The sequence below is a fragment of the Mesoplodon bidens genome (assembly GCF_964165515.1).
Source record: "Mesoplodon bidens genome assembly, chromosome: 11".
NCBI classification, from domain to species: Eukaryota; Metazoa; Chordata; class Mammalia; order Artiodactyla; family Ziphiidae; genus Mesoplodon; species Mesoplodon bidens.
The window spans coordinates 83,163,876-83,187,353 of NC_138167.1; the positions used below are offsets into that span (position 1 = coordinate 83,163,876).

General features: G+C 39.4%; 1 protein-coding gene across 5 annotated transcripts in view; it reads right to left on the reverse strand.

Moving 5' to 3' along the window:
• VEZT (vezatin, adherens junctions transmembrane protein) overlaps nucleotides 1–23,478 on the reverse strand; it is a 76,190-nt gene that overhangs the window by 45,285 nt on the left and 7,427 nt on the right. The window contains exon 1 of one of the 5 annotated variants that reach the window (XM_081248708.1): nucleotides 12,706–12,878. The exons of the other annotated variants lie outside the window; for them this stretch is intronic. Within the exon in view, the coding sequence (XP_081104834.1) occupies nucleotides 12,706–12,726 (21 nt within the window). The 5' untranslated portion in view covers nucleotides 12,727–12,878. Of the gene's footprint in view, nucleotides 1–12,705; nucleotides 12,879–23,478 lie in introns of those variants that run through there. 5 annotated transcript variants of the gene reach the window in all.

Consider the following 23,478-nt stretch of genomic DNA (forward strand, 5'->3'; position numbering starts at 1 on the left):
CTTAACAGGAGGTAGCTGGATTCTTATATCTGCTTCTGTATTGAATCAGTTGTAATTTTTTATTTTGGATGAAGTATATAAAGAAAATCAGACCTTAAACAGATATGTAGTTGGAAATGGAGGAGTATTTTAAGTCTTTCCTGATAATTGTGTTACCAAAGAATAGCCATACCAAACTTGACAAGTGATAATTTTGAAAAGGTTAATTTTAACAGGCAATACGAAACCATATTGATTAGTTTTTCATACTCTGTACATGCATGACAGAATGAGAGTGAGGCAAATAACGTCTTTGTATAAAACCTGATCACCCAATATAAAATACTTTTTCTTTTACAGCAAGGTGAGGCTCCCTATTGTAACAGCCTTAACCACTATATTTGGAGGTTTGCAGCTATTAGGCTTAAAAACAAACACACAGAAATTTCTATGATTCATATAATGAGTATTATTATAGGTTGATCCAGCTTTAGAAAGGGACTTTGTGTGTGTGTGTGTGTGTGTGTGTCTGTGTGTGTGTGTGTGGAGGGTAAGGCAGAGTAGGTGGTGATAGGTAATTTTCTCTGTTATAACTTTTTCCTTGGTTCAAGCGAAACAGAACCACAAATGTTTCAGTTAAGTTGTTTTCTTGAAGAGAAATTATTAGCACTGGACTCAAACTGTAATTCTGTAGTATTGGAGAATGTTACTGCTGCCAAAAGAAATATGAGAAATCCCAGACACAGCATGGGGGAGCTTCTCCTCAGGAAATCCTTGTGGTTCACTATTCCTGTAAATTTTAGCTGACAGAAAACACACATCGTAGCACCAGAAAGAATTTTGCTAAGTGAAAAAATGCCAACAGTCCTTGGTTGTGCTAAGATTGTTCTGATGACTGGAATATATTTCTGTAAGAAAAATAAACAAAAATAGACAGGAAACCCCAATATTTTTGCTGAACAAGCACTGCAATAAAATGACTCTTTAAGTCCCAGACTACCTGCACTTCATGCTCCCCCCAAGATATCAGATCCCACACTAATGGATATATAAAGTTTGAATGCATTTTAATGCATTGTTTATTTTCTGCATGATTTATGGTGCATTCTATAGAAGTGCCAGTACCATTATTGCTGGTTTGCAATTAGAAAGGAAGATTAACTAGTGCAGAAATGGAGGTGATGAGTGCAATGCTTTTATTATTAGGTTTGCTCTCCTAAACTGCTTTAAATCCTTACGGATAGAACAAGTTGTAACCTTTCAGGTTCTAGCCCAGAAAGGGAAGAGTAGGCCAAACCTGGCAGAATTAGACAACTCATAATAATAAATACTAATTAAATATCCTCCACGTAGCAGGTAATATGTAGGCACAGGGGAGAAAACAACACAGGTGAGGTCTTTGCTAAAAAAGTTTCATCCTATGACACTTCTGATAAAACCATGGTACACTCGGCTTTCAACAGTACCAAGGAAAATACTGAGTAGTCTGATACTTTCCAACTAAGTTGCTGGTTTCAGGAAAACCCTCTCTTGGTCTTAGCTTCCTCAAGTACAAAATAAGAATGCTATGAAGTTCTTAAACTTTTCAGGTAGTAAAACAAAACTCATGACGTTCTTTGGGAAACAAGATAAAAAAGTGGTATGTTAAAATATAGAATTTTGGGGCTTCCCTGGTGGCGCAGTGGTTGAGAGTCCGCCTGCCGATGCAGGGGACACGGGTTCGTGCCCCTATCCCGGAAGATCCCACATGCCGCGCAGCGGCTGGGCCCGCGAGCCATGGCCGTGGAGCCTGTGTGTCCGGAGCCTGTGCTCCGCAACGGGAGAGGCCACAGCAGTGAGAGGCCCACGTACAGCAAAAAAAAAAAAAAAAAAAAATATAGAATTTTGTGCTAACAAGAATGCCATTTTATCCTATGCAATCGGCCAAGTCCACAATGTGGAAATTCTACAGATCAAATTACCCAAGTTTCTTCAATGAATAAATGATATAATAAAGGTGGAGGAGGTGGAGAAAACTGCTAAAGACTAAAGGGACGTATCACCCAAATGTGATAGATGGACTTTGTTAGGATCCTGGTTTGAACAGTTGTAAGAAGACATTTTTGAGATACTTGAGGCAATCCAAACACAGATTAGGTATTAGATGATATTAGGGAATTATTATTAATTTTTTTAGATAATTGTATTGGAGTTAGCATTAAAAAAAGAGAGAGAGAGAGATTACTTATCTGTTGGAGATGCATACTGAAGCATTTACAGGTGAAATTAAGTAATGTCTGGAATTTGCTCTAAAATACTCCAAGAAAAAAGATGGGGGTGGGAGGGGAATAGATGAGACAGTTTGGCAAAATGTTAACAGCTGCTCAAGCTGAAGCTGGGTGATGGGCACATGCAACTTTCACTGTATTACTTTTTATGTATAATTTTAAAAGTCCATTATAAAAGTTTTGAAAAGTCAGATGCTAGGTTTTCCCAGAGTCTAGTATAAAAGATTTAAGAAAATACTATGGCAGAAAAGTGTAAAATTGAAAAAATTCAAGTTATTATTTTAATCTGGGCAAAAGATAAGTTTATTAAACTTTAGAATAGAACACTCAAATCTTTACAAACTTCCATGTAACGGTAGTGGTACTTTTCGTATCTAATGAAAGAGAATATGACAAAAAGCAAACATTTATTTAGTAACATCTTTAAATGAACTTGTGAGTTAATCACACAAGCATCAAATAGTATAACATGTGTACATGATATTTTATTTATTTACTAAAAAAATTTAGATAACACTGGGCAAATGTTTGGATTTGCAAACTTCCAGGAAAAATTCAGGCCACTCAATACTTCCACCTAAAACAACAAACGTCAAAAGTACTCTCGAGCAACAAGATTTCCAGTTACCAGTCTTACTGGAGGTAGAAATAAATGACTATTATTCATATTTACTTTTCAAAAATTAATGTGAAGCTTGTGGAACAAGCAATTCTCAATTACGTGATTTTTGAACCCATGCTTAGACAGTGAAAAACAAAACCCCAGTATATTCCTACGGAGCAGTAGTTCTCAAAGTAGACTTTGCCCCCATTCCCCAACTCCGACATTGGCAATGTCTGAAGCTATTTTTGGTTGTTATAACTGAGGAGGTGAGGAGTGTTACTGGCATCTAATGGGTAGAGATCAGGGATGCTACTCAACATCCTGCAATGCACAGGATGAGCCCCACAAGCTATGCAGCTCAAACTGTCAACAATGCTGAGGTTGAGAAACCCTGTTTTAGAGTATAAGGAATCACAGGTTGAAAAAATTCCCCCAAAATAAGTAGCCCAGCAGCTGCTTTCATGACTTACTTCTTACTTTGGGAAAATGATTCAAAAACCAAAATGGAAAATTAGTTATTTTTCCATGACTTGCAATCTAAAAACTCAATAGGCTCTCTAACAGTGAAATGAGTTACCTTCAAAATAACTGTATCAGAGTTTATGCATTAAAATTTTAACCAGCCACCAATACTATATAAAACCAAAATAATTACAGCACTTGGTTATATATGGAGATTATTTCTTTTTTTTTTTTTTTTTTTTTTTTTTTTTTGCGGTACACGGGCCTCTCACTGTTGTGGCCTCTCCCATTGCGGAGCACAGGCTCCGGACGCGCAGACTCAGCGGCCATGGCTCACGGGCCCAGTCGCTCCACGGCATGTGGGATCTTCCCAGACTGGGGCACGAACCCGTGTCCCCTGCATTGGCAGGCAGACTCTCAACCACTGCGCCACCAGGGAAGCCCTGGAGATTATTTCTAAATGAACTTCTTGTTCGTCTAACTGAACTTCAGTCTTCCAATAAAATAATTTCCTTATTAAAACATTTCTGTTGGGGTCTCAACATATGTATTTCTTATATATAAGAAATATATATGTGACTAACTGGGCCACATATGTAACTAGGAAAGTTAGGTATCTAAATAAATTTAGCTTCTTTCACAAATGGCATCTTACTAAGAAGTGGTTTCCTTTGGCTACTGGCACACCTCTGTCAATGCTATAGGCCCACAAGCAAGCACCTGCATCAGGTGCAGCCAGCAGAACCCTAAGATCCTCTTTCCAAACTAATCCTGATATGCCCTCTGGATACTCTCCGTCTCTTCCCCAGAAGAGCTCTGTCAGAAGAGCTGTATACCTTTTTAGAAAAGCAATCTGTAGTCTGCAACAACTACTGGCCAAATTCTGATTCTGGCTCCTCATCAACTATTCGCTCTGTCTTCTAGATGCTAGTGATTGACTGCTAACAGCATTCCACTAGAAAAATTTAGCAAAAGAGAAACTTAAATGGCAATCATCATTTGTTCATCTACCACTAACCAAATATTTATTGAGCACCTACTATACTAACTACAGGTATAGTAATTTTCTACCATTAACTTCTCCCAGAGGATATCAAGGAAAAGTTAACATTGCTTTACCTATAAAAGGAAACTGAGTTCAACTGCTCAACTTCATGGATTTTTTTTCTTACTGTTTTTAAATTAAAAATTCAAACAGTACAAAAAGATGTAAAATGTGAAAAAACTTTTTTTCCTGCCCCTAATCCCTACTCCTTTTCCCAAAATGTAATAAGCATTCTTTAGTTTGTGAATTCTTCCCCCCAAATTTGGTATCCATTTATGATTGAAAGTGGCTGTCAACAGAGATGACTAAGATGACTCCTAGATTTTTGGTTTGAACAAGTAGGTGGTGATAGTTACTGAAATATAAAATAGCAGCAGAGGAACAAGTCTGAAGAGGGAGGCAATGAGTTAGAGGCACCTGTGAGATATTCAAATGTGAGTAACTTGGACCTAAAATATTTGGAGATCAGGAGAGTGGCCTAGTCTGAATGAATAGATTTTTTGGCAAATAGGTATGGTGGCAAACCCATACAGTAGTATATAGGTATGGAAACACATGGAGTAAATGAGATCAGCTAAAGATAACACATAGTGTGAGAAGACAAGAGGGCCCTAAGAGAGATCAATATTTTAGAAGAGAGTAAAGCCAAAGCTGGAAAATAATAAGAGTAACAGTAAAAATAGTTAAGATTTGTTGAGTTGATTATATGTTAAGCATTAAGCTAAGCATATTTTATAATACCTCATTTACTCCTAACAACAAACTTCTAAAGAGATATTATTACTACCACCCCCATTTTAGAAGGAAACTGGGGTATGTGGAGGTTAAATAACTTGTCCAAGGTCACCCAGCAGAATGTGAAGCTAGCTGGTCTGAGTCCAAAGCCTACACCCTTAACCATAACACAAAATTGCCTGAGGAAAAAGGAGATCTAAAAGGAACCACTAACGCTTCTCTCACAAATTTGTCTTACTATTTTAAGATATAGGTTTTAATTTTTTTGTGTGTGTGTGCGGTATGCGGGCCTCTAACTGTTGTGGCCTCTCCCGTTGCGGAGCACAGGCTCTGGATGCGCAGGCTCAGTGGCCATGGCTCACAGGCCCAGCCGCTCCACGGCATGTGGGATCCTCCCAGACCGGGGCACGAACCCGTGTCCCCTGCATCGGCAGGCAGACTCTCAACCACTGTGCCACCAGGGAAGCCCTAAAATATAGGTTTAAAAAAATTTTTTATTTACTTTATTTTTGGCTGCATTGGGTCTTCATTGTTGTGTGCAGGCTTTTCTCTGGTTGCGGCGAGTGGGGGCTACTCTTCGTTGTGGTGTGCGGGTTTCTCTTGTTGTGGAGCACGGGCTTCAGTAGTTGTGGCCCACGGGCTTAGTTGCTCCGCGGCATGTGGGATCTTCCTGGACCAGGGCTCGAACCCGTGTCCCCTGCATTGGCAGGTGGATTCTTAACCACTGTGCCACCCTAAAATATAGGTTTTATTGTACAGGTGTGGTGAGGTCAACAGATCAGCAGACAACTGCCATTGGAAAGACAGTTTGTTATATTCACAGATCCCAAGAGAAGGGAGCAGGTTGTGCCACAAGGGAGGGATAGGCATGTGGGCAGCACCAGGGTCAGTCAGGAGGGAGAGGAGGGAAATTATGGGAGAGAGCCTTTATTGTGCTTTCTGTGGGAAGGAATGGGCGAATGGGCAACACAAGGTAAGCAGGCTTAAGGCTGGCGAAATGGATGATTTCAGCAGTCTCTGGAGCATAGGGGCTGTCCCTAGTAGGGTCTGGTACCTGACCCCCGTATGATTAGGCAGATAGATAGTAGCCAGGTGAGTAGTGTACTATCATTTAGTAACCTGGGAGGAGCAATCCCTCCAGAGTCAGCAAGGCTCCAAGTTGTTAAATGCATCAGAATACAGAAAGTAAAAGAGATGGCTAATATATGTCAGATTTTATATTCTGTAAGGTCTAAAATGCAGGCCCTGCAGGGTACAATTTTTAATTCACTTATATATTCCCCCCCCCCTTCAGGCTGTCCTCATCTCAAATTATTCCCCTTTCACTGGTGGCTCTAAGTTTCACAGAACTACAGTCTCTTAAATCTGGATTTTTTTCCCTGGGAGTGTATTTTAGAAAATGGCAGCTCCTCCAAACCTTCACAGAATTGGTATTCTTATGCTCTACAGGCTCCATGATTTTTCTGGTTACTCATTCCAGGGTTCCGGTTTCCCACAGGCTATGGGGGCCATAGGTAGTGGACATCTGGAAATAGCCCTTGACTTGCTCCCTCTGCCCATTTCTCAGGCTAAAGCAGTGTTTACCTCTGGTTTGGAAATGTCAGTGGAAGCTGCTAATTCTGTTTGATGCTACCAGCTGCGCTTTTTTCTCACAAGAGGATGATCCGTGTAGACTCTCATCTGTTTGTTGATTCCCTCCCCACTAATTCCTCCCCAAACAGCAGCACTAAACATTTACTGAGTAACCACACTGCCAGGCATTGTTCTAAGCATTTTTATGTACTAACTCTCATCTTTACAATAACCTTTTATGGCAGAACTCATTTAAGATAAGAGGAAACTAAGGCACAGAGAGACCAAGTAACTTGGCCAAGGTCACAGAGACAGTAAATGGTAGAGCCAGGATTTGAACCTAGGCAGCCTGACAGAGTTAAAGCTGTTATTTACTCCACTACATTGCAAATAACTTAAAGTAAATAAGTTCATTAACTTGGTCTAATATAGTACCTTGTATAGTTTGCATATTTTTTAACCAGAAACTGAACTTGTAATTTTTAAATTACTTAACAGATTAAGTTAGAAAATTCAAAACAGGTCAGCATAAGTCTCCCGATAATATCTACATTTATTACCAATCATTTCTCTTTCAGATGAGCTATAATTCATATGCATTTGCCTCAGATTACACAAGTCTAGAAGCTGGCTACAATGAGCTGGATTTAAAAGTGGTTTGAAAGAGTAGAGTGTTATTACAATGACAATATATTCATGTGTGTTATTTGTGTGGAAAAAGGTGCCCAACATAAGGCCTCATTAAAAAGGTGCTGAATTCTTAATTTAGCAAATGAATAGAATGATCCCGAGCACTTTTCAAAACTAATGATCTACTCAACTATTACACAGTTCCTTTATTTACAGCATCAGTACTATATCAAAGCAAAATGCTAACTACTGTCAGATGTCAGATGTTATGTGATCTCTGCAAGTCTATATTAAACACAAAAAGCAATAGGAAAATAGTTAGCTACTAACAGAAGGTAGTAGGAGGCAGGAAGCATTGGCATAGAAACCTGAAATTGTGTGATGTAGAAGTAACTGTTAATGAAGACTTTACAACGATATAAATCTGTGCTTAGAAGCCTTCAATTTCCATTCCCTTTATCAAATTACTTAAAGGTAACGTTTTTTTAAAAGTCTGTATCAATTTTTAGTTTCTTCAGGAAAAAACTACTATAATTTAAGTTACATACTTTAAAAAGTTTCTATCATACCAGTAGAACCTCTAAAAGATCTTTTATTCAAAACAAAATCTTTAAGGAAAAAGATATCTGTAAAAGGAATCTGATGGAGAATATTTGCCGGGAAACAATTATTTATTAGCTATTAAAAATATTTTTAAAGTCTTTTATCTGAATATTGCTTAAAGCTGTAGGTCTAAATGTGATTATCAGTATAGAACAGCATTTTTTGGGGAAAATATGATTGAAAAGGATGAACTCCTGTTGTCAGTTGCTATGATTTTCTTATTTCTTCCCAGCTAACTGCAGAACCCCCAAAAATAAGCTGATGAGGAAGACAAGACTGTCACTACCAAATTACACAAGGTAGCTATTTTCTCTATTTTTAATGAAGAAGCTTTTGGTATATAAAGAGCTAAAACCGTCACAGTTAACAAAACCCTACAAAGGGAAATAAATTTCTCCACGACTATTAATTATATTGCCAATATACAGAATTTCAATAGACCTTTCACTTATCTTTAATCAGTACACAATCACAAAGTATAATTTAAAAATAACTACTTATTGCCCCCCCCACCTTAAACCTTGAATAATATCATAGAAAAGTACCTTGCAAAATTAAAGATATTATAAAATAACAGGAAATACTTTTGAGTATACACATTTCAGTATAACTTCTAAATTACTATTCCAAAAGCCCCAAATCCATGTGTTAATTTAATTGTTCCTCGTTATCAGCAAAGCAAAATCCAATCATAAAACTTAAAAAGATTAAGTAAGCTAAAAGGGTTCTTTAAAATTGGTCCAATGAATTAAACTACTCACAGGCAGCATAGTTCTAATTTCTCCACTTGACCTAGAGGAAACATTTACTGCCTCTTGACCATATTCCTTTGATCCGTACACTTCTTTCTTTGATGGTTCCCACTTGTTTCTCCAGCACTACCGTACAAAATGGCCACTGAACTGGAGGGCGTGTCTTCATCATTACTAAGCATTTTCCTATCAGAAGCAGTTCTTTGAAAAAACCTGAACATAATTTCTTCACTGCCACTCAGTATTACTCCAGAACTGCAGAAGTAGTAATAGAGATAGTGGTGTTTAAAAAATACCATTAGAGAATATTACTTTATATTTACTTAGGTTTTTTTTTTTTAACCAACAGCAGATAAGACATATATTTATAAATTTTCCTGGCTGCAGGTTTCTGATATTTTCCAACAGAAATTCATCCTATCCAATTAACCTTTCATGAAATGTTATAAACAACAAAAAGCTTTAAAAACATTAACTTTACATTTTTTCCTATATAATAGTACAAATGTACTTAAGTACAATAGCATCTAGTCCAAATCAAAACATAACCATCAAAAGAAAGATGAAGAGATGCAAAGGGAAAAAACTCACACAGCTTATAGGCTCAACTTAGGAAAGAGAAGAAAGTAATCCTGATTGAGCTCTCTCTAGTTCTGATGCTACCCTTAATGTTATTCAGTATATGGTTCATCACCTGGCATATACTGGGCATTTACTGAATGTACAGCAGAAGCAAGATGAGAAAGGAAAACTATCATTTTTAACTGCTTTAGAAAAAAAAATTAGAGCCAGGTTAAACACACTGGCAAAATGTTGGGTGTGAGAAGAGCGTGCAGTAAACATTAAAATGAGGTTTGGACATTATTAGATCACATCCAACCTTATTTTCTTTTTTCCTTATTCCAAATAATAATAATAAAAAACGTGGAGACAGAATTTGTGGTTCTGTTAAGAGACAGAGGGGAGGTCTTTCTCTCAAAATGATTCATTATTCCCTATCATCAGGGAGATTCTACAAGGAAAAGTAAAACCAAAAGAACATGGCAAAATATATACTAAACTAGAAAATCCACTTTAATAAATACGTTAAAGAGATATGAGGTTAACGATTGTGGATTTATCAGCAAAATCCCAACAATAGGATATAGTTGGCCAGATTCTGTCAGCAAAATAAATTACAAAGTGGATTTAAAAATAAAGGATGGGGCTTCCCTGGTGGCGCAGTGGTTGAGAGTCCGCCTGCCGATGCAGGGGACGCGGGTTCGTGCCCCGGTCCGGGAGGATCCCACATGCCACGGAGCGGCTGAGCCCGTGAGCCATGGCCGCTGAGCCTGCGCGTCCGGAGCCTGTGCTCCGCAATGGGAGAGGCCACAACAGTGAGAGGCCCGCGTACCACAAAAAAAAAGAAAAAAGAAAAAAAATAAATAAATAAAAATAAAGGATGTCCTCAAATATTTCAAATAAAGATGAATAGGCATTCTGATCTTCTGTAGTGGGAGTAACAATACATGTGATAGCAATATTCTAAAAATCCAGAGGCAATGAAGTCAGTACACTAACACTATAGCCATGTGGAGTACATTGAGCTTTGGGCCTTTTCTCCTAACTCCTTAAGGCATGATTTGCTCCTGGGAACTCAGAGAACACCTGGTAGAGAACCAGGAAAACTAAAACTGAGCCAGGATTTTGATCTAAAAATAGACTGGAGGGCTTCCCTGGTGGCGCAGCAGTTAAGAATCCGCCTACCAATGCAGGGGACATTTCGAGCCCTGGTCCGGGAAGATCCCACATGCCACGGAGTAACTAAGTCCATGTGCCACAACTACTGAAGCCCGTGCACCTAGAGCCCATGCTCCACAACAAAAGAAGCCACCACAATGAGAAGCCCGCGCTTGGCAATGAAGAGTAGCCCCCGCTCACCGCAACTAGAGAAAGCCCGCACACAGCAGCGAAGACCCAATGCAGCCAAAAATAAATAAAATAAATAAATAAATAAATAAATAAATAAAAACAGACTGGAAATGAGCAGAATCTCTTCCTGTATTTCCTAATTAATGGAAGCCCCTAGGGGCCTACTCTCATTTAGTAAACCAACCTACCAGATGCAAGAAAAATTTAATACTAAAGGATGATCTGGTATAGCTCCTTTATAACAGATGGGAAACAAGCTCTAGAGAAATTAAGTGATTCACTCAAGATATAATTGCTAATCAATCTTAGTCTCTTGACTACTAGTCTAGTCCCCTTTCCACAATGTTTTCAAAAAATGAAAGCTGTAGGGCTTCCCTGGTGGCGCAGTGGTTAAAGAATCCGCCAGCCAAGGCAGGGGACACGGGTTCGAGCCCTGGTCCAGGAAGATCCCACGTGCCGCAGAGCAACTAAGCCTGTGCGCCACAGCTAGTGAGCCTGCACCCTAGAGCCCATGAGCCACAACTACTGAGCCCGTGTGCTGCAACTACTGAAGCCCACGCACCTAGAGCCCATGCTCCACAACGAGAAGCCACCACAGTGAGAAGACTGGTCCCCACTCGCCGCCACTAGAGAAAGCCTGCGTGCAGCAACGAAGACCCAACACAACCAAAAAATAAAAAAATAAATTAAAATAAATTAAAAAATTTAAAAAAAGAAAGCTGTTAATATAGCTACATAAGTACCTAAAAGTAATTTAAGACCTGTGTATCATAGCTTGAGACAAAGGAACCTGCATTTTAATAAATGCAATAAAAATACATAAAAGAGAGACTAATTTACTACCTTTTGTGAAGTTTACATATTTTTTAAAATGTTAAAATCTATATTGGAGCTCTGAGGATACGTGATGAAGCTAAAATAGTAGAAACAACATGACCCAGACGGAAAAAAAGCAAAGACTTGTCCCTCAAGAAAAATTTGTACAATTCATGTTAAACAAATTTATTCTTGCATATGTGGTAATAAACTAGCTTTGGACTTAATGGTCAATCTTGTATGTCAATAGGTTCCAATTTAATAACTCCATTAATAAATTTCCTTTCTATTACAGATACTGATAAAAGCAGGAATTTTGCTATGCTTCTGATCTCAGCTGCTATTCAGAAATAAATTACAAAATACAACTGTAAAGCTTTATGTACTATCAGTAACTGAAAATGCATTTTAAGGAAAAATAAGATGACACAACAATACCTACAATTTTATATGTATAATTTTTCCAGACAGCAAGCTCCATTGTCAAAATAGCAAATACTGTCAATGTATACATACAGAGACGAAAACAATTTCCTTCCATTAGTCAAATCAATATTTCAAGTAGGAAAGAATCTACAAACATTACTTATAAAACATGCCTTACTGTTCTTTAGAGATGTAAAATAACCTTCAAAAATATAAAGAAAGGAGAATCTTTCAAGCAAGAGAGGATTTTTTTGTAACTTTCTTTTAAATGTGGGAGATTATGTGAGAGCCATCTCACATTCATTTGACTGATTTAGTGCTGGGGGTCAGGGGAAGCTAAACCTGAACACACTGCCAACAAAGGGTTAACATTTAATAATTTACTGAGAAGGATGAAGGAGGGAAAGAAATCAAGACAAGAGGGGCTTTCCCAGTTCTGAACAGTTACTTCCCCCAGTCATGAACAAGGGAAAAAAGAATGAATTTCAACAACTATCAAAAGGAATTCAACTACAGAAAAGGGTTACCATGGATGGAGAGTTCATAGAGTAAAAAGGTCCCTTGAGAACAACATTGTCCCTCTAAGAAAGTTACCAAAAAATGGTTTAGATGCACTACAAATAATGCAAAGAGGTAGAAATATTAGTCCTTTAAATAATAAGTTCTTATTTTCAGGTACTCTTCCCTCTAGGAGTAGAAGGATTCAAGATAGGATAAATGACTCAAAATTTCTGCAATTAATGTATAATGAAAAAATCCAACAGCTATGAATGAGCAATATCAGAACTAGTCTCCTAAGATGACTAGAGAATTTTTACTCTCAAAACATCTTAATTAGAGATTACAATAACAGAGCAAAATGACAACACTGGTATCTCAGTATTTATCTTGCTTAATACCCACGTTAGATATGGAGTCCATCATTTTCTAAACTTTGTCCTGTTGCTGCTCAGCCTGTGTGAGGTTATGTTGTCCTTCCCACTTCAGCCTCCAGGGGGTAGTCAGGCTCCAAGATAAAGGAACTAACTTTGAAGATATATACGGAATCTAGCCTTGAAGAAATGAAAGTGGTCAGATTCTAGGGCAAGGACCAGAGGACCAGAAGTTGGGCCTGGGAACCTCACTCCTCCTTCCTTTTCTTTCAGACCATCTCCAGTCCTCCCAGACTAGGAGGACTCAAAGGTGACTTCTGGAGGGAGAATACGAAAGACCAAGATTAGAAGATAGTAAAATTGACTAATAATCAAGGAAATTGGTATTAAACCAAGCCATTTCAAAAAGGTTTTAAATAGGGAAAGGATGTGATTAGAATAGTTTCCGAAACTGCTTGATTTAAAATTAAAATTTTAACACAGCACATGACTCTCTTAGTTTTAAGACATAAACGAGTCTGATTTCCGATTCTGAAAATCATTAAAATAACAGTATTACACCAAGTACACTAAAAACATCCCAGTTGTGGGTGGAGTCAAGATGGTGGACTAGGAGGATGTGGAATTCATGTCTCCACACAACTAGGGGACCTACCAGGCACTGGTAGGGGACCATGGACACCTAAGGGGAAGGGAAGAACCATCAGCAACCAGGTAGGGCATGGGTCGTGGGGGGAATGAAGGGAGAGGAGAAGTGGAGGTGGGACAGGACTGGCGCCGCTGAGGGGCGGCTGGGGAAGGGGAAGGGATCCCACGCCCGAAGGGGTTAAGTTGGGGGACCATTGGGAGGACAGAGGATCAAACGGGAGCACGGCCACGTTTCCCCTGCCCACTTGGGCCCCCAGGAACCTGCTGAGATCGGGCCTGATCCTCGGCCCACCTAGGCCCCCTCCAGCCGTGCAGGTCCTGAGGGAGGGAAGGGGGAGCAAAAGTAAAGGCTGGACCCTGAGGGGGTGCTGGGGGGGGAGGAGTTCCTACACCCAGCCGGACCCACCGATGGTTAGGGGTCCAGTGGCAATGAGGGGGACCCTGGGGGAGATGGTGGGGGAGGGGCACGAAGGAACGGAAGGGAACGGGGCCAGCGCTTTCCCTGTCCATGTAGGCACCGGGGAGCCTGTTGGGCTCCTGGGCCTAATGTTCTGCCCTCGGAGCCTCCCTCCTGCCCCACAGAATCCAAGCCCCACCCCTACACCCCCACCCAGGGCCCCACCTCTATACTCGGAGACCCCCTCCAACGTGCTGGGCCCAAACCCCCCACACACCCGCCAACCCAGGGCCCTACCTCCAAACCCCGGAACTCCACACTCCAGAGGCCCTCCTTTCCACGCTGCCTCTCCCTTTCCACGCAGGTCCTAAGCAGAGGCCCCGCCCCACTCTTGAACGTCACCCGCCCCCCCAGGTCCCGAACCACCCTAAACCCTGCCCCTGCCTAAACTCCGTCCCCATAGCCAAGGCTTTTTTTTTCCTTCTTCTTTTTTCCTCTTTTAGATTGGGGTTCTATTTTACCTTGCTGATTCGTTGTTGATTCATTTATATTTTTCCTAATAAACCTTTTATTTTTCTAATTTTATGTTATTCTTTATAATTTGTTATTGTCCTTTCCTTTTGGCTTGTTTCTCCCTGCCCCCACCCCACTTTATTTTTCTTTTTTCTGTTGTGGTTTTATTTTACCTTGTTGCTGTTGTTTCAATTATGTTTTTATTTTTCCTAATATGTTTTTTATCTTTCTAATTTTATTTTGTTTTTATTTCTTTCATATTGTACTACACCTTTTTTTGTTTCTTTTTTTTTTCTTTTCTGCCATGCCATGAAGCTTGCGGGATCTTGGTTCCCAGGCCAGGGGTTGGGCCCAAGCTCCTGTGGTGGGAGCTGTGAGTCCAAACCGCTGGACTAACAGAGAACCTCAGACCCCAGGTAATATTAACTGGAGTGAGACCTCCTGGAGGTCCTACTCTCAGCACCAAGACCCGGATCTATCCAGCCTGAAAACTCCAGTGCTGGATGCCTCAGGCCAAACAACCAGTAAGACAAGAATACAGCCCCACCCATCAAAAAAAAAAGAGAAAGAAATGACAAAAAAATATGTTACAGATGAAAAAACAAGGTAAAAACCTACAAGACCAAATAAATGAAGATGAAATAGGCAACCTACCTGACAAAGAATTCAGAGAAATGATAATGAAGATGATCCAAAAATCTCAGAAACAGAATGAAGAAAACACAAGAAACATTTAACAAGGGTCTAGAAGAACTAAAGAGCAAACAAACGGTGATGAACAACACAATTACTGAAATTAAAAATACTCTAGAAGGAATCAACAGCAGAATAACTGAGACAAAAGAACGGATAAGTGAGCTGGAAGATACAATGGTGGAAATAACTGCCAGGGAGCAAAATAAAGAAAAAAGAATGAAAAGAATTGAGGACAGTCTCAGAGACCTCTGGGACAACATTAAACGCACCAGCATTCGAATTACAGGGGTCCCAGAAGAAGAAAAGAAAAAGAAAGAGTTTGAGAAAATATTTGAAGAGATTATACTCGAAAACTTCCCTAACATGGGACAGGAAATAGTCAGTCAAGTCCAGGAAGCACAGAGTCCCATACAGGATAAACCCAAAGAGAAACACACCGAGACACATATTAATCAAACTATCAATAATTAAATACAAAGAAAAAATATTAAAAGCAGCAAGCGAGGGCTTCCCTGGTGGCGCAGTGGTTGAGAGTCCGCCTGCTGATGTAGGGGACGCGGGGAAGATCCCACATGCTGCGAAGCGGCTGGGCCCATGAGCCATGGCCGCTGAGCCTGCGCGTCTGGAGCCTGTGCTCCACAAAGGGAGAGGCCACAACAGTGAGAGGCCTGCATACCGCAAAAAAAAAAAAAAAAAAAAAAAGCAGCAAGGGAAAAGCAGCAAATAACATACAAGGGAATCCCCATAAGGTTAACAGCAGATCTTTCAGCAGAAACTCTGCAAGCCGGAAGGGACTGGCAGGACATATTTAAAGTGATGAAAGGGAAAAACCTACAACCAAGATTGCTCAACCCAGCAAGGATCTCATTCAGACTCGATGGAGAAATTAAAACCTTTACAGACCATCAAAAGTTAAGAGAATTCAGCACCACCAAATCAGCTTTACGACAAATGCTAAAGGAACTTCCCTAGGCAGGAAACACAAGAAAAGGAAAAGACCTACAAAAACAAACCCAAAACAATTAAGAAAACGGTAATAGGAACATACCTATCGATAATTACCTTAAATGTAAATGGATTAAATACTCCAACCAAAAGACACAGACTGGCTGAATGGATACAAAAACAAGACCTGTACATATGCTGTCTACAAGAGACCCACTTCAGACCTAGGAACACATACAGACTGAAAGTGAGGGGATGGAAAAAGATATCCATGCAAATGGAAATCAAAAGAAAGCTGGAGTAGTAATTCTCATATCAGACAAAATAGACTTTAAAATAAAGAATGTTACAAGAGACAAGGAAGGACACTACATAATGATCAAGGGATCAATCCAAGAAGAAGATATAACAATTGTGAATATTTATGCACCCAACATAGGATCACCTCAATACATAAGGCAAATGCTAACAGCCATAAAAGAAGAAATCGACAGTAACACAATAATAGAAGGGGATTTTAACACCCTACTTTCACCAATGGACAGATCATCCAAAATGAAAATAAATAAGGAAACACAAGCTTTAAATGACATATTAAACAAGATGGACTTAATTGATATTTATAGGGCATTCCATCCAAAAACAACAGAATACACTTTCTTCTCAAGTGCTCATGGAACATTCTCCAGGATAGACCATATCTTGGGTCACAAATCAAGCCTTGGTAAATTTAAGAAAACTGAAATCGTATCAAGTATCTTTTCCAACCACAATGCTATGAGACTAGATATCAATTACAGGAAAAAAAAACTGTAAAAAATACAAACACATAGAGGCTAAACAATACACTACTAAATAACCAAGAGATCACTTAAGAAATCAAAGAGGAAATAAAAAAATACCTAGAAACAAATGACAATGGAAACACGATGACCCAAAACCTGTGGGATGCAGCAAAAGCAGTTCTAAGAGGGAAGTTTACAGCAATACAATCCTACCTCAAGAAACATCTCAAAGAAACAACCTAACCTTACATCTACAGCAATTAGAGAAAGAAGAACAAAAGAACCCCAAAGTTAGCATAAGGAAAGAAATCATAAAGATCAGATCAGAAATAAATGAAAAAAAAAGAAGGAAACAAGAGCAAAAATCAATAAAACTAAAACCTGGTTCCTTGAGAAGATAAACAAAATTGATAAACCATTAGCCAGACTCATCAAGAAAAAAGGGACAAGACTCAAATCAACAGAATTAGAAATGAAAAAGGAAAAGTAACAGCTGACACTGCAGAAATACAAAGGATCGTGAGACATTACTAAAAGCAACTATATGCCAATATAATAGACAACCTGGAAGAAATGGACAAATTCTTAGAAAAGTACAACCTTCCAAGATTGAACCAGGAAAAAATAGAAAATATAAACAGACCAATCACAAGCACTGAAATTGAAACTGTGATTAAAAATCTTCCAACAAACAAAAGCACAGGACGAGAGGGCTTCACAGGAAAATTCTATGAAACATTTAGAGAAGAGCTAACACCTATCCTTCTCAAACTCTTCCAAAGTATAACAGAGTGAGGGATACGCCCAAACTCATTCTACAAGGCCACCATCACCTTGATACCAACACCAGACAAAGATGTCACAAAAAAAGAAAATCACAGGCCAATATCACTGATGAACATAGATGCAAAGCTCCTCAACAAAATACTAGCAAACAGAGTCCAACAGCACATTAAAAGGATCACACACCATGATCAAGTGGGGTTTATCCCAGGAATGCAAGGATTCTTCAACATATGCAATTCAATCAATGTGATACACCGTATTAACAAATTGAAGAATAAAAACCATATGATTATCTCAATAGATGCAGAAAAAGCTTTTGACAAAATTCAACACCCATTTATGATAAAAACTCTCCAGAAAGTAGGCAAAGAGGGAACCTACCTCAACATAATAAAGGCCATATATGACAAACCCACAGCCAACATTGTTCTCAATGGTGAAAAACTGAAACCATTTCCTCTAATATCAGGAACAAGACAAGGTTGCCCACTCTCACCACTATTATTCAACATAGTTTTGGAAATTTTAGCCACAGCAATCAGAGAAGAAAAAGAAATAAAAGGAATCCAAATCAGAAAAGAAGACATAAAACTGTCACTATTTGCAGATGACATGATACTATATATAGAGAATCCTAAAGACGCTACCAGAGAAGTACCAGAGCTAATCAATTAATTTGGTAAAGTAGCAGAATATAAAATTAATGCACAGAAATCTCTTGCATTCCTATACACTAATGATGAAAAATCTGAAAGATAAATTAAGGAAACAATCCCATTTACCATTGCAACAAAAAGAATAAAATACCTAGGAATAAACCTACCTAAGGAGACAAAAGAGCTGTATGCAGAAAACTATAAGACCCTGATGAAAGAATTTAAAGATGATACAAACAGATGGAGAAATATACCATGTTCTTGGACTGGAAGAATCAACATTGTGAAAATGACTACTCAAAATAATCTACAGATTCAGTGCAACCCCTATCAAACTACCACTGGCATTTTTCACAGAACTAGAACAAAAAATTTCACAATCTGTATGGAAACACAAAAGACCCCGAATAGCCAAAGCAATCTTGAGAAAGAAAAACGGAGCTGGAGGAATCAGGCTCCCTGACTTCAGACTACACTACAAAGCTACAGTAATCAAGATAGTATGGTACTGGCACAAAAACAGAAATATAGATAAATGGAACAGGATAGAAAGCCCAGAGGTAAACGCACGCACATATGGTCACCTTATCTTTGATAAAGGAGGCAAGAATATACAATGGAGAAAAGACAGCCTCTTCAATAAGTGCTGCTGGGAAAACTGGACAGCTACATGTAAAAGAGTGAAATTAGAACACTTCCTAACACCATACACAATAATAAACTCAAAATGGGGCTTCCCTGGTGGCGCAGTGGTTGAGAATCTGCCTGCCAATGCAGGGGACATGGGTTCGAGCCCTGGTCTGGGAAGATCCCACATGCCGCGGAGCAACTAGGCCCATGAGCCACAACTACTGAGCCTGCGTGTCTGGAGCTTGTGCTACACAACAAGAGAGGCCGCGATAGTGAGAGGCCCGCACACCGCGATGAAGAGTGGCCCCCGCTTGCCACAACTAGGGGAAGCCCTCGCACAGAAACAAAGACCCAACACAGCAAAAAAAATAAATTAATTAACCAACATCTTCTTTAAAAAATAATAATAATAATAATAATAAACTCAAAATGGATTAAAGACCTAAATGCAAGGCCAGACACTATAAAACTCTTAGAGGAAAACATAGGCAGAACACTCCATGACATAAATCACAGCAAGATCCTTTCTGACCCACCTCTTAGAGAAATGGAAATAAAAACAAAAATAAACAAATGGGACCTAATGAAACTTAAAAGCTTTTGCACAGTAAAGGAAACCATAAACAAGATGAAAAGACAGCCCTCAGAATGGGAGAAAATATTTGCAAACGAAGCAACTGACAAAGGATTAATCTCCAAGATATACAAGCAGCTCACGCAGCTCAATATCAAATAAAACAAACCCAATTCAAAAATGGGCAGAAGACGTAAACAGACATTTCTCCAAAGAAGATATACAGATTGCCAACAAACACATGAAAGGATGCTCAACATCACTAATCATTAGAGAAATGCAAATCAAAACTACAATGAGGTATCACCTCACACCAGTCAGAATGGCCATCATCAAAAAATCTACAAACAGTAAATGCCGGAGAGGGTGTGGAGAAAAGGGAACCCTCTTGCACTGTTGGTGGGAATGTAAATTGATACAGCCACTATGGAGAACAGTATGGAAGTTCCTTAAAAAACTAAAAATAGAACTACCATACAACCCAGCAATCCCACTACTGGGCATATACCCTGAGAAAACCATAATTCAAAATGAGTCATGTACCACAGTGTTCATTGCAGCTCTATTTACAATAGCCAGGACATGGAAGCAACCTAAGTGTCCATCGACAGATGAATGGATAAAGAAGATGTGGCACATATATACAATGGAATATTCCTTGGCCATAAAAAGAAATGAAATTGAGTTATTTGTAGTGAGGTGGATGGACCTAGAGTCTGTCATACAGAGTGAAGTAAGTCAGAAAGAGAAAAACAAATACCGTATGCTAACACATATACATGTAATCTAAAAAAAAAAAAGGTTCATGAACCTAGGGGCAGGATAGGAATAAAGATGCAGATGTAGAGAATGGACTTGAGGACACGGGGAGGGGGAAGGGGAAGGAGAAGCTGAGATGAAGTGAAGAGTAGCACTGAGATATACACACTACCAAATGTAAAACAGATAGCTTGTGGGAAGCAGGTGCATAGCACAGGGAGATCAGCTCGGTGTTTTGTGACCACCTAGAGGAGTGGGATAGGGAATGTGGGAGGAGGACGCAAGAGGGAGGGGATAAAGGGATATATGTATGCATATAGCTGATTCACTTTGTTATACAGCAGAAACTAACACAACATTGTAAAGCAATTATACTCCAATACAGATGTTAAAAAAAATTAAAAAATAAAAATATCCCAGTTAAATTTTCTTAGGAGAAGAGGTTAGGTCCTATGATGGATATGGTGGGCTGGTTTGTTCAGCCTCTATACTACATTCCTTCCTAGTGTGACTCCTGTATTAAAGGGATGGAAAGGCTAAATGTGATATTTTCCAAATTATCTTGTAGCTAGGGTGCTAGATATAAATGAGGGTTCCCAATTTGGAAGGAAGCCAGGAAGCAGAGATTCACTTCTTGCTGCCTTCTTTTTTTTTTTTTTTTTTTTGCTGCTAAACCAAGCTGTGGATGCAAAATGTTTCTAAAGCAGTATTCCAATATGTATTCTCCAGCTTACCAGTAAGGCAGAGGCAGTTGTGGAAGAGACAGTGGATGGTTAACCTGAAATACACTGCACAGGCTTAGGAGAAGTCAAATGGTAGATGGCAAGGAAACATATTGCAGGTTAAAAAGCTAATGACTCATTCCAGCCAAATGGCAAAACATTTTATAAAACTACTGCCGCTGTAATATTTGTACCTTGAAAGACAAACCATGTGCCCAACAAGCTTTCAGCTCTGCAAAAGAAGGGTGTCTCTGCCTGTGGCCTGAGATTCCAGCTGACTGAAAACGGTAATGGGGGGGAGGGGGGGAGCAGTGTTCTCATGGCTGGAAAAGCCAAAAGGCAGGAAATAAGATGGTGGCCTGAAGCCTTTCCGAAGACCCTCCCTCAAAATAATGGGAACCAGTCCAGCTGCTAAGATCTAATTAAGGGTGATACCTTTCCACCCAAGCCTCTTATTGCAGATGATGCCATGAAGTTGAAAAAGTCCAAAACAGAACCAGTATACAATCTACAGACTTCGGACTTAAGAGCTTGGTCTAAATGAGCTCTTTAACTGTGGTTACTTGTGTATGAAACTGCCTAGAAGCAAACAGACTGGAAATCTACTACATTTCAGGGAACTATACTGCTAAAGAAACCAACACCCTGCAAAAACTCATATTCAACCTTTAAAGCAATTCTTCGGTCCACAACCTACACCAGCAGGAATCTGGCTGTGAAAGGTATGCAGTCTCCAAGAAAGGTATACTTTAAAACCCATTTCATATGAGGCAATGGAGTGCTAAGAGATGAAGAGTAAGTTCTCAGAGGGCAAAACCAAAGGTCGTGGATGACAATGGATAAGAGTTAATCCTAGAGAATAGAACAGGGGCTACAAAATAAGTTAACCAAGGAAGTCTTCTTGAAGGAAGACTTTACAAGAAACAGATGGCACACTCAAAAGGGATAACTGAAAAGTGTTTAATGAAATGACCATTTATTTACCAAGGCGTAAGAAGGGTTGAGGTAACCAATAGGGGATAGTGAAGCACCCAGGGACTAGCAACAGCAGGAAGTTATTATCTTCCACAGGCCTAAAGGCCAAAGGAAAGAAGCAGTGTCACTGAAGCCCTGTAAGAGATGAAGTTAAAGGAGTCCCCCAAGAAGACTTGCGGCTTTAGGTACAGGAACACAATCACTACCAAATGGTAGCCCTGCTGGGAGGGAACTAGGAATATAAATATCTCTCCAGTGCTCTCTCTTCTACCCTCTTGCTATATGTTTGCATCCTCCCAAAATTCATATGTTGAAACCTAATCCCCAATGTTATCAGTATTTGGTGCTGAGGCCTTTGAGAGGTGCTTAGGTCATGTGGTTGGACCCCTCAAGAATAGAATCAGTACCCTTTTAAAAGAGATCCCAGAGAGTTCCCTCACCCCCTCTGCCATATGAAGACACAGGGAAAAGACAGTCATTCATGAACCAGGAAGTGGGTTCTCATCAGAACTCAACCATGCTGGCACCCTGAATCTTAGGTTTCCCAGCCTCCAGAACTGTGAGAAATAAATTTTTGTTGTTTATAAGCCACCCAGCCTATGGCATTTTGTTATAGCAGCCTGAACAAATTAAGATACCTCTGATTTAAGAGATCTTTCTCATTGGGTGAACCTAAATGGAATCCATAAGACAAGGAAATACAGGTGATGCGTTCCATAATCTTCAGGGTAGAACTACGGGTCTGGAGGAGCACATGAAGAAAAATCATCACTAACAATAACATCAATCCCTTGCCCATACACCTATTAAATCACCTATTAAGAACAAATCACAAAGGAAATTACAAAATCGTGAGACAAACCACATTTCAAAACTCATGAAATACAGCCAATGCAGCACTCATAGGGAAATTTATAACCTTACAAATTATTTTTATTACTTAAGTCTTTAACTCAAGAAGCTAGAGAAAAAAAACCCAGAAAATAAACACAAAGTAGAAGAGAGAAAATAGATAAAAGTTAAAAATTAAAAAAAAGAAGAAAACACTAACAAATTCAATTGGGTCCATCAAACAAAACCAATAACTGATTCTTTGAAAAATATATCTGGTAAGTCAATACTGCAGCAAATCTATGCAACATAAAAAGAGAGGGCATGAATAACATAAGTAGTAAGACCTAATTAGGTCACTTACATTAAGTCATTTAATACTCACAACTGCTCTATGAGATTGATACCGTCATTTCTACTTAATATTGAGAAAACTGACACACAGAGAAGTTAAGTAAACTGCTCAAAATCACACTAACTATTATGTACTGGAGCTAGGATTTCCTATGCTATCCAACTCCAGAGTCTGTTCCTTTGACAACTGTATTACACTCCCTTTCAGAATAAAAAAAGACTATCAAAATATCCCCCCAAATAGAAAACTGGAACTAAGCAATAACCATAAAAGAAAAGGAACCAATAGACATCATCCATTCCCTATACTCCCAGCAAAGGCCTAGACCAGGGGTCCCCAACCCCCAGGGCCGCAGACCAGTACCGGTCCGTGGCCTTTTAGTGGCCTGTTAGGAAGTGAGAGAAGCTTCATCTGCCGCTCCCTATCACTCGCATTACCACCTGCACCATCCCCACCCTTCATTCCCCACCCCACCCCCACTCCCCCCACCCTCCCCTGCCAGCCAGGTCTGTGGAAAAACTGTCTTCCACGA